Below are 12,247 nucleotides of genomic sequence, written 5' to 3' on the forward strand. Positions count from 1 at the left end.
CCACTCAAAAACTATACACACACACACACATGTGAAAATACACTTAAAAAGCAGCAGAGCTAATTACACTATCAGTGATTAAGAGTATGGCGAGAGGCACTCATTTCTCATGATGGATTGCTATTGGTTTGATTCATACATCACCACCTGGAAGTGCAACGTGTTTATCGCTTCAGGAAAGGTGTTGCATGGTTGTTTTTTTTTGTTGTTTTTTTTCTTACTGGAAGTCTAGGTCTAATTAAGAAGCTATCAGTATGGGAAGAGGGCCCTCTTGCCCAGGCTTTTCAAATGATAAGCACATAAACACAGTGTTTTCTGTCAGGCTGAAATACTGCAACATTTACCACTCCACCAGCCCTAGGATACAACAAGATGTGCGAGCGTCAGCTTGTGTGTGTTTCTGATACCTGGCCGGCTATAAATAATGTTATTCATGTGTTTCAACACTGTGGATTACAGACTTTTCTCTTTCTTTTATCCCTTTCTTTTTTCTTGGTTTTTTTTGTACTTTCTGGTTTGTGTTCCTTAATCAGACACACAACTGTGCCACAAAAATTCTGTTCAAGCTCTGTGCTTCTGACATATTACAGCATACTCTATAAGTAAGTTCAGAAAGATTTTTGATTTGTGTGTGAGCAAGCTGTAAAAAAGTACATGAAGTAAGAGGTTGTTTATTGTATGGGGAATAGTGTGAAGGTAGGAGAGCAACTGCTTGCCTAACTATAGTGTGAAAATGAATAGTTTATTCTGGGTGTCTTTGTTTAGAGGTATCTCATGATCTCTTTAAAAAACATAATATTCAGACATATTTTCTAATTTTAATTTAGATCGGAAGTAGTTAATTTTCAGAAAGACCACTGATGATTAGCAATTATTTGCAATGTGTTGTCCTTGTGCAGGGGTTCCATTAAGCAGTTTTCTCTGTGCTGACTCCTGTTGTTAGTGTAAAACACCTTTGTTCTGATCACCTTTGGCTTTTGTATACTGGAAACAATGGGAAGCAAGAACTCTGCCACTTAGGATCAGTTAGAAAGTTAATTTTCTTACCATATATTGGTCACAGAACCCAGGTTCCTTGATGCACTGTATAAGGTTGTCATGATACTAGCATTTCAAACTCAATAACGATACCTAAGAAAAGGCTTAATACCATTTTGATACTATGGAGAAAAAAAGTAGTAATAAAATAAAATAAAATAAATATAAATCCTGGCCCATGTAAATGTATTCACCTACAGGTCTGTTTGTTTTCTGTGCTTCTCATGACTTGGCACCATATTTCATTGCTGATCAAACAGAGTTAGTAAGGTAGACTCCCACTGTTTCTGTCCTGTGGCTGGTAGACTTTTCTGAGCTTCAGTCTGGGTTATAAGAGAAACATAACATTTTTTTAATAATAATGGATTGCATTTATATAGTGCTTTTCGGGACCCCTCAAAGCACTTTACAATACATTCAGTCACTCTCACATTCATACACTGGTGAAGTCAAACTACAGTTGTAGCCACAGCTGCCCTGGGGCAGACTGACAGAGGCGAGGCTGCCATATTGCGCCATCGGCCCCTCTGGCCAACACCAGTAGGCGGTAGATGAAGTGTCTTGCCCAAGGACACAACGACCGAGACTGTCCGAGCCGGGGCTCGAACCGGCAACCTTCCGATTACAAGACGAACACCCAACTCTTGAGCCACGATCACCCCACAAGTATTTTTTAGACACTAATACTTGTGTCTGATAACATGTGCTGCCTAGCTGCCACATTAATGTTACCATTTCATTATTAACCGCTACCTTAATGTTAAATTAAGAGACGGGTAATCTGACTGTCAGGTGCTAATAGTTAAACGGCGAAAGTTAATGCTGTCTGTTAAATATTTCAATAGGAGCTTCACTGACCCCAATGAAATTCCTCCGACACTGTTTGTCAATGTTGTGAACATCACTACTTCAACTACTAGTGAGGGGAGTGGCTGTGTGCCTGCCTGTCTGCAGCACTGCTGTATATATTTGTGTTTCAGATGGAGGAGGCAAAGATGACACTGTTGGTATCAGTAGTAAATAGGTACCTAAGCCGATAGCAAGGTTTTTCATGGTAATTAGTATCTCTAGTGTGTAGTGTAGAGTTTTTTTGTTTTTTTTTTGATGGGTGAAAAAACTATAAGCCGTCTGTTAGTCTGCAGTCTCGACAAGCAGAGGTTTGTAGAAGTTTTTGAAAAGACATTACTGTAGACTAACAGTCATTTAATAAGTGCCTTTATTGAGTACTACAGTGAAACACAGTCATTTCCCGCTCAGTTTTTATGATTGAACGTCACATTAATTTAACTTTATTTCCCTCCTACTTTTTCTCTGAAAGCTGTGTGCAATGATACAGCAGTGGCGTCGATGTGAGACCCAGCTTAACAATTTGAATCAATTAATTAGTGCACCTCTAATGAAAAAGATGAAATGGTTTCTCATTAGTTTGTCTCTCACTGACATAAAGCAGAACGCAGACAAAGATGGGTTTGGCTAATTTGTTTAATTAGTTGTTTTCAGGTATGATGTGAAGGTTACCCGAATTTTCCCAACTTCCTTCCTTACCTGTTTTCCCCCCCCCCCCCCTTTTTTTTTTCCACCAAAACATCCAAGTGTATCTTTGACAACACTTTATTATAGATATCAAGCTGTGATTTATTTGTAACTCTGTTTTTCTCTCTCTGTCTGTTAGATCGCAAAGCTCCAGGAGTAGATGAATTGTTCATCTTTGTCTCAGAGTCTTCCTACTCTCTCTCTCTCTTTCTCTTTCTCGCTTGCTCCCTTTTTCTCTCTTGTATGCACCCAGAGAATAGGCGAACAAATTCAGTTTGCTGAGAGGAGGTGTGGTATAATCAGTTTGTGAAGGGTACACAGGCGATAATAAAGCCAGAGCAGCAGCTTGGGGCAAACGTAGTACATCATTCTCTGTTGTGGCCTGCCCGAGCCACAGATTTAATGTAGCTTTGTCTTTAGGCCGTACGGCTCACAGACACAAGCTCTCATCTTATCTAAAAGTATGGTTGAGGTTTCTTTTTTCCGGTTTCCTCCGCTCTCTCTTTGCTCTGCTTCTCGCCCTATCTGCTGCCTATTCCATTATGTTGTCTCTCCGTCTTTTATCTCTTTTCTTTTTTGTTTCATTTGGCTCCCCAGTTTGTGTGATACGTACATGTGCATTGACCTCCTGACCTGATACTACTCATCCCGGGCTGAAATCCATTATTTCTTTCTTTTTCTCTCTCTCTGTTCTCTCATGTCACACAATTACTTTGGCATTGGACTTCAAAGAGAGTTTGCCCCACATGTATGTGTGTGCAAGAGGGGCACATATGTTGTCATTTCTCACTTTGGCTGAGATGGGTCAGATAAAGGTGATAGCTGGGCGTGTTTGAGTATATGTCAGTCTATTTTCCCCAGAATCATCTTAATTAAATTGAACTAACCCTAAATTTTACAGCTTAACCTAACCTTTATGACGTTCTTATCTTCAAACAACTCTGAAGGTATTTAGAAGAGTGAGGACTGGCCAAGCAACAAGCAAGCAAACAAACAATTAATCTGTTAGCTACAAGACTTGGGTTGGGTTGCTTCTGAAACTGTGTTATACTATTATTATTTTGAAGTGTGTTCTTCCAGGTTTAGTTCAGTTTCTCTGTGTGAATTAGATAGCTTTAGCTTTGCTCTCTCTCTCTCTCTCTCTCTCTCTCTCTCTCTCTCTCTCTCTCTCTCTCTCTCTCTCTCTCTCTCTCTCTCACACACACACACACACACACACACACACACACACACACACACACACACACACACACACACACACACACACACACACACACACTTGTTTCTCTCAGGTTGATTGTCCTGAAGGGACACCCTGTCATCCTGCACTGACAGGGGTGTGCCTCAACTGTCTCCCTTAGCGACAGTCCAGTTGCCTAGGTGATGTCTTGAGGATGATTACCTGACGCCCACCCTCAGTGTCAGCACAGCACAGCAACGGCATCAGGGTTGCTGGCAACTCTTGCCATCACACGCACATATATTTTCAGACTCTGACTTCCTGTGCCTTGACAGGCTGCCAGCTCAATCCAAAATAAACTTCTTTCAAAGACAGCCTGACATCACAATAGCATAAATAGCATAAATAATTCAACAACATGAGCATGAATAACTCACATCTAAATGAGGATCCCTCTTTTCTTCACTTTCTCAAACTGACAGGCGTGTCCTGTTAGTGTGTGTATGTAAACTGTATCCACATGCTTATGTGCGTCTGTATGAACACACGTGCTCATTTTTAATTTTGTATTTGCAACTGTGTCCATGCTTGTGTGCAAAAACTTGTAACCTTTCATGTTATGTGATCCCAGCATGTGAATTTTGCAACTAAAGGAGACAAGACAATAGATTTTGTTCACAGCACTGTGCATGGCGATGACATATATCGTAAGTTCATAAATGTTCATTTGTCTTACACTGCAGTTCTGAAATAGACATATCTGCCAGAGAATTGTAGGGAAGTCTGAGAGAGCCCTAGAAACACTACCCAACTGCTTTAAGAATGCTGGAACATGTTTAGTTTTACAGCCACTTTAGTATTGATACTAAGGAATATACAGATACCATGACCCTCTACTAAATTTGTGGAGGCAATGTCACATTTGCTTATAGCAGATGTGCACTTACTTATTGAAAATAAGGGACAGTGCCTTTACACAGGTAATAAATTAAGACTGCTAATTTTTGGTGATAAGCAAGACAAATTCTACCTGTGGATAGACAAATGGCATTTTTTTCCTCAATGATTAAAACTGTGTATTCACTTTGTTTGAACAAAGAAAAACATCCCTGTTTAATTGTATGCACTTCTTCAGCCATTAATAGCTGCTAGCAGTCATAGCAGTGACTTCCTTGCTTTGTTATTTGTATATATGTTTGAACCACAATTTATTAGACTAAGTATTGATAAGAATAGCAAAGTTGCTCAGTTTCACTGTATGTAGCTAAGACACGCACCTGAGAAAAGGAGGAAAGTAGATTATTACACATGATAGAAAAATTACATGTATCTATAAACAGAAAAAATTATATCAATAAGAAACGCAGCCAACCACCAGCCAACCTTGCAAAATTACAACAGCCATAGAATCCTCTCTTATAGACCCAGAAACCTTCATACATACTGTGATTATCTCATCATCGCAGAAAGATGAACAGGCCCCCTGCCTAATCACAGATGAAGTGAAGCATCACAAGGCAATGGGTGGTGAAGACATTCTATTTTGTGGTCTATGGGAATGCACAAACCAGCTGGAGGATGTGCTAACAATCTTAACATCTCCCTGTGCAGGCTCACCCTTATGTCCACAGCTATCATTCAAGAATTCACTGGTGACGTGTCTGAATGATTACTACCCAATAGTATTGACTTCAGCTGTCATGAATTGCCTAAAGCGAGATAAAATCAAGCTCAGCTCCCTCCAGTTTGCATATGAACCTAACTGATCCCTAAAGAATGTAATCTGCACTCTACATCGTTTTGATTTTACCTGGACAGAAGGAAAAAGTATACACTTTGGGGGGAAAAAAGAAAAGAGAATCTACTTGGCTCCATGGGGTGAGAGAGTAGCTTGAGAATCTAACCTGGGGCTGCCATGTTATAGCCATTCACAAAAAAAGATGCAACAATGGCTTTACTTTCCACAACCTCTTCAACCCCCTCCCGTTACACAAGAGGTTTCACATTTTGAGATCCAGAACTTCCAACGCCAGAAACAGCTTTTTCCCGGAAGCTGTGAGACTCCTCAAACCCCCTGCTGCCTGCAGCACCCAACAGACACTTTTATAAAAACTCTGTGCACCACACGCACAACTGCCTCATGCCCTCAACCCTTGGTCATGCGCACACACACACACACTCTCACTCTCTCTCTCTCTCTCTCTCTCTCTCTCTCTCTCTCTCTCTCTCTCTCTCTCACACACTCACACACACACACACACACACACACACACACACACACACACACACACACACACACACTGAGAGGCACACAAAAATCCAAATGCACAGCTTCCCACAGTGTGACCTGATACACAGTGCCTGCAAGTAGCATCTGGTTAAGCCGCCTTCCCCAGCTTACTAGCGGAAGATGGCTGAAATAAGCTTATACACATATGTAACATTTATTTATTCATGAATTCATTCATTAAACTTCCTTCTGTGCTGTAATATTGTAGGCAAATATCCTTTTGCATTTGACCAAATCATGCAATATAAAGCCAAGCATGAGGCATGAGCCACTACTTTCTCTTTCTCTCTAAAAATAAAAAAAGATTCTTAAAATATAAAATTTTTAAAATTGAATAAAACTAATCTGCATCTATATTTCTTTAAAAAATATTGAGAGATTTAAGGTATGAAACTTCAGGTTTTATACCCTTTTCCGTATTTTGCTGACATTTTTTTCTACATTTCTTCTCATCTTAATGCCTGACAATATTATTAAATACTCACGCCCCATGGGGAAACTTCAACAGATTAAAATACATTAGCTTTGAGTGTTGTTACATCCAGCCTGCTGTTCACATCCACCTTGATAAAAATACAGGAATAGCAAGATGTGTCAGTTGTTTCTGTGAAATCGAATCAGGTATAATACAATCTGAGAACGGTGTTCAGACTTCTTTTAAAGTAAATTTGCACATGTAAAGATATCTGTGCATTCATTGTTACTTATTGGTATTTACTCTATGCTGCATGAACAGGTATACCGAATCCCCAAGACACTGCATAAGGGAATTTCTGTTGGATTTTACTTTTCAGCTGCAGACACAGATCTTGTGTAGAACAAATGTCATCAGAGTCTGTCTTTTTGGATATAAAGCATAAACAAGACAAATCAAGGACTCAGGCAGTTTTTTTCTGTCATTTTTGAGAAATCAGTGCTATGTAACCGTTGATGAGATATGCATGGTCAAATTAATAGGATTGTTTGATTTACAAAGAAAAATCGACCTCTCCCTCTGTTAAGACATTCACAAAGGATTAAATGGGCATCTGGAGAATGTGGTTCCATGACAAGCAATTCTCTCTCATATGGCTCCAAGAAAGACAAAGAGAGCAAGCTCCAAAAGGTACCGTCAAGATAAAAAATATATTTATATGTCTTTAATTTTCATTCTAATTTTTCCTATGTGAGTTAGAGTGACAGAATAAAACACATTTAACTCTTAAACATCATGCCACATTTGTTTGCATGCTAATTACAGCTGAAAACTAACATACAGTATAAGCATTATTGTCCAAAAGCTGTTTTTCAGTTTGTGACGTTAGGATTATGAATGTGTCTTGAATCCTGTTTTCATGTGTATTTGGGATGTACGCTAGATCTTTGGGCTGCAATGCAGATGTCTTTAAATCTAAAGCAGAAAAACAGTCTTCTCCAAATTTTAAAGCCACTTTTAATTGTTCAGCTGTAAAAGAGTGTGGTTGTGGAACACGTCTGGGGAAAAAAGAGATGCTAGAGGCAGTAACCATAATCTAGACTGATATTCCTAATACTAATGTGGAAACTTGGTTTCTGGACAAAGACACTGTGTTCAAGTCAGTTCTCAACAGCAGAGTAATGAGGTAACTTATTAATTTATTTGCTCACACATTATAAAATACAGCAATGTAAACACTAACGCTGCATACTACTGTATGAACATACAGTAGTTTATACCTACAAATACACACAAAACTGAACACTGCGTAGGATTGTTGGTAAACTGAGAGCTGATTTGTTTCTCTATGCTGCCTCAACAGCTGTCAGCAGGTAAACTGAAGATCCGAGTGCTGAAGGATGAAGAACTGACAGGTGAGAAGTTTACAGTCACAACTTGGGTTTCAGAAGTAAAATATCTGCACCAGGTAGGCTTGACATGCAGGCGTACTCTTGGCACTATATTGAACTTCCTTCTACCGTCCAATTGGACGTTAATATGCAAGAGCATTCTTCACAGTTAGTTCAGTACGAGGGATACTTGAAAAGGCAGGTACCAAACTCTGGAGTTTTTCCGTTAAACACTGATCTGTCTAACAAATGTTTAGCTTTGGCATACTTATGTTAAACATGATAATCATGAGGCGCAATAGTTAAATGTCTCTGCGTCATGTATTAATTATAAACAGCTAAGAAAACGTTTTAAAGGACTGTCTTTGGTGTGCACAATATGTTGTAACAGGCAATATAACCTTTGGTTTTGTTGTTACATTTCACAGCAGTGTGTGAACTAGTTGTACAAGCAGGCTAACTGCTTTAACAACTTTTTGCACCAATAACAGACGCACTTTTGATACATGTGTAAAACTTTGCTGTACATGCTAAACTGTATCTCTCTGTGTTTTTCTGTTGGTCATGGTCGTCAGTTGCATAATATCCCTTAAATGTCAGGAATATTAAATTAAATACCCTTACCAAGAGTTAATAACAGTGCACTTGCTCTTTTTAGCCCCGCCTCAACCACCACCTCCACTTCCTACCCAGACGGCAAGAAAAAGCAGACTGAGGGGAACAGTATGTGGACAATGTGAAGTCAAGACTGCTGGAATAGTATGCACGCAAAAACTGTCACACCTGAACAAATGCAAACAACACTGTATGGCAAAAGTCACTTTAACTGTCATGGATGCAGGGTTTGTTTGGCTCTGTCACAAAGCAAAAATTGTGTGTTTGAAAGATCAGATTTTACTAATTGCCAAGTGATTTTGCCCTTTCTCATTGGATTCAGGTAAAGGTTTTGTGTGTTAATAAGGCAGGCACACACACACACACACACACACACACACACACACACACACACACACACACACACACACACACACACACACACACACACACACACCAAACACTTACACGTGCAGCACTAGGAGCCAATTCACTTGATCTGTTTTCAAAGTTTAAATGTTGAATGTCATATTTTCAGTCCCCCCCCTTTCATTTTTCTTTGGAGTCCCCTCTTCTCACCCATATATCTTACTGCAGTTATTATATAGATTTGTTTCTCTTCTTCCTGCATCAGCTGTTAGCTCGTCTGTCATTCAGATGCTCATTTTCACCTGCCCACCTCCCTCTTTTGTCATTATGTGTTTACCCATCCTTCTTTCTTCCTCGTGTTTTCTCGTCACTCCTCCTTTTCAGTTTTTCCATCTGCCATATTCTGACCTGTTTCTCTCTTTCTTTCTGCACTCGCTTATTCATGTCTGTCTTTTTCTTTCTTCTGCCTTCCTCTCTCTCGCTGTGCCTCAACTGTCCAATCTGTTGGTCTATCTGTGTGTTTGTGTTTGCACTGATAACAGTTTAGTTGGATCCATTCATCGATACTTGAGACCTCTGAGGGCACCATTGTTTATTCTTTCTCGCTCTTCATCCACTGCTGCTCAGGAGGAGGGATGACGGCCTGAAACTGTATGTGTGAATAAGAGGGAGAAGGAGAGAAATGAAGCCTTACCGTCTGTGTGTGTGTGTGTGTGTGTGTGTGTGTGTGTGTGTGTGTGTGTGTGTGTGTGTGTGTGTGTGTGTGTGTAATGGACTGAGCTGAGTAATGCATGTTTGATGACCAGTTGCTCCCACCTCCTAAATCCTCAGCTCCCTGTGTAAATCCTATTCTGTGTTTCACTATGAAGCCAGCAGACTTTAGTATTGAATAAGTGATGCTTCTATGAGAACGAGAACAAGAACAATGATGGTAAGAGCGAGGGAGACTTAAAGAGGAATTGAAGGAGAGGCAGGGGTTGAACTGATTGAGCTGACATCTACAATTTTCCCCCCTTTTTGTTGTGGAATAACTTATTTAAGTGCAGCACACACAGTGTGTTAAAATATAATGTGATGTGATTTGCTTGATAGTGCGTTTGATGATGATGATGGCTCTGAACTGTCCAATGAAGGGCCGGATGCCCCCAGTGTCCCATAGTTATGGGCTTAATGGTTGTGCTTATGGTAGTCTGGGCAAGCACATAGGCTAAATGCATCCACAAATACACACAATACCCTCATGCGCACACACATTTTGGATAGCCCTCGTACCCTATAATGATGGCAATAATGGGAAGCGTTACAACTGTCTATGCCATTCTGTCTGGAACTGCACTTATGCACACAAATGCTCACACACTCACATATGCACTCATAAACGCACAATCACACATCTGTCCTTTTTTCTTTCTTTTTAAAAAAAAAACAAAAAAAAAACATGACTCATTGTAATAAAAATGCTGAAATCTCATGTGCAACACACACTGCACACCTAGCCTCATGCTTTATTCCAGAGTCATCCAGGCAAAGAAGAAAAAAAAAAAAAGCTACCTCATTTCTCCCTGTGTAGTAGGAAGAGTGCAGTGATATGCTGCTTGCAGTCTGATAGGGATGCCTAGTCCCAGAGGAGTGGTTGTAATTTATCCTCAGGCCTGAGAGGGGAAATGAGGCCCTGCTTTATGGGACCATTAAAGGGCAATGTCGCAGCTGCAGGTTTGCGTGTACACACACTCACACACATACTTCCATGTATGGATAAAAAAAGAAAAAAAAAAGAATGAACACACAGCATCACCCATAAAGACATTAATTACAGAAATACATAATATGTATCTAAATACATTTTTTTTTTACTGGATTAATGTTTGAATCAGCTGGTATAAATTTACACTGTAAGGTTATTCATCCAGAAATCAGCATGGAACTGTGAATCATTGTGTTTGTTGTACTGCTTTATTTATTATAATTATCTATTATTCATCTATGAATAAACAGGTGTAGACATAGCAAATATGCAAGTGAGGAAGAAACAGAAAGCTTCCAAGTCATTAGATCGGGAACTGCATCACACTGTCACAAAATAAATAAATGAAATAGTTAAGTTCCTCCAAGGATAAAAAGAATTGGTAGTGTTTCTTGAAAGAGTGCACTAAACTACACTATTTTAAGTGATGGTGTTGGTAATAAAACCTTGATCTATTGAAAAAGAAACTTGCATGCATAGTGAAGGAAACCAAACACAGGCTAGTTGTTGCTTGACTGTTTGCTTTTTCTCCACCCTAGCCTCCGTGTCTCCATTGCACTTGCCCTTGCTTGTGTGCTCTGTCCAAAGCCTGTTTCCCAAACCTGCTGATGCAATGACTTTTTCCCACTAACAAGACCTGATTCTTACAGATAGAAATTATAATGACCTCCCTTAAGAGGCATTCACTCAACCACACTCACAACACACATGTGCCAAGCACAAATGCACCAATGTGCACACAGCTAGCACACACACAAACACACACACGTGCATCTTGCAGCACCACGCCAGTTTATAAGGAAAGGTTGAGGTTACATCTTTAGCAAAAGAGCGCTTTACCTACCAGTGCAACCACTTGCATGAATTAATATATATGCATACAGTACACAGACATGCACAGGCAGTGACCATTGTTTTTTAAACTGAAAGACATAGAAACACACTAAAGGTGGGTGTTTTTATATGCAGACAGACTGATGGCACTTGGTCTATGTGTTGCAGATGTGTGCTGAATGCACTGAAAACTACTGCGTTGGCTGTTTTGCCAGATTTCACCATAAGGGGGCACTGAAGTTCCATAAAATGATTCCCATTCAAGTGAGTGTTGTTTGCATATGTATCAAATCTATTTTCTCTGTGTCCAACTCTCTTTTTTTCTTTGTCTTCCACTTATGCTTTCAGTAATAAATGTTTTGATCCTATTCTTCTTCAGCTTTACTCATTTTTGTCTTTTTCGTTTCTTAGATAGCTGATCATTATTATATCTTCATAACTATCTCTCATCTTTTTTGTCATTTCTCTTCTTCAGAACATCATACCAGTTTAGTATACACAAGAACACACACAAACAGTACACAGGGCTGGGCAATTACACGAATAAAATCATGAATTGACTTTCTAACTGACCCAATGTCACTTGAGTCAATATGTTCAATAAATGAATTTTCTCACACTAGCAGCTAACCTAGACTTATTGCTCTGAAGACTAATTTACTTGTGTTTAACATGAACAAGTCAAAACTTAACTTGCTAACAAACAGCTGGCCATTCTTTGTTGCCATGCTTCTGTGTCCATTCTAACTGTGGTAGCTAGCAGCCAACCTGTTTCACTGACGCTGATCCCTCACCAATGAATGACAATGAGGAAAGTAAAACTTAGCTCAAATTTGGAGAAACAGAAACAGAGAGAGCA

General features: G+C 39.6%; 1 protein-coding gene across 4 annotated transcripts in view; it reads left to right on the top strand.

The window, feature by feature from the left end:
• Positions 1–12,247, top strand: part of zbbx (zinc finger, B-box domain containing) — a 73,245-nt gene that overhangs the window by 5,757 nt on the left and 55,241 nt on the right. For 3 of the 4 annotated variants that reach the window (XM_026193237.1, XM_026193238.1, XM_026193239.1), the window contains exons 4-7: positions 7,044–7,146; positions 7,820–7,871; positions 8,506–8,606; positions 11,557–11,652. In XM_026193237.1, the coding sequence (XP_026049022.1) occupies positions 7,044–7,146; positions 7,820–7,871; positions 8,506–8,606; positions 11,557–11,652 (352 nt within the window). The remainder of the gene's footprint in view (positions 1–7,043; positions 7,147–7,819; positions 7,872–8,505; positions 8,607–11,556; positions 11,653–12,247) is intronic. The other variant, XM_026193240.1, reaches the window with a different exon arrangement.

Source organism: Astatotilapia calliptera, chromosome 14, assembly GCF_900246225.1.
Source record: "Astatotilapia calliptera chromosome 14, fAstCal1.2, whole genome shotgun sequence".
Taxonomy (NCBI): Eukaryota; Metazoa; Chordata; class Actinopteri; order Cichliformes; family Cichlidae; genus Astatotilapia; species Astatotilapia calliptera.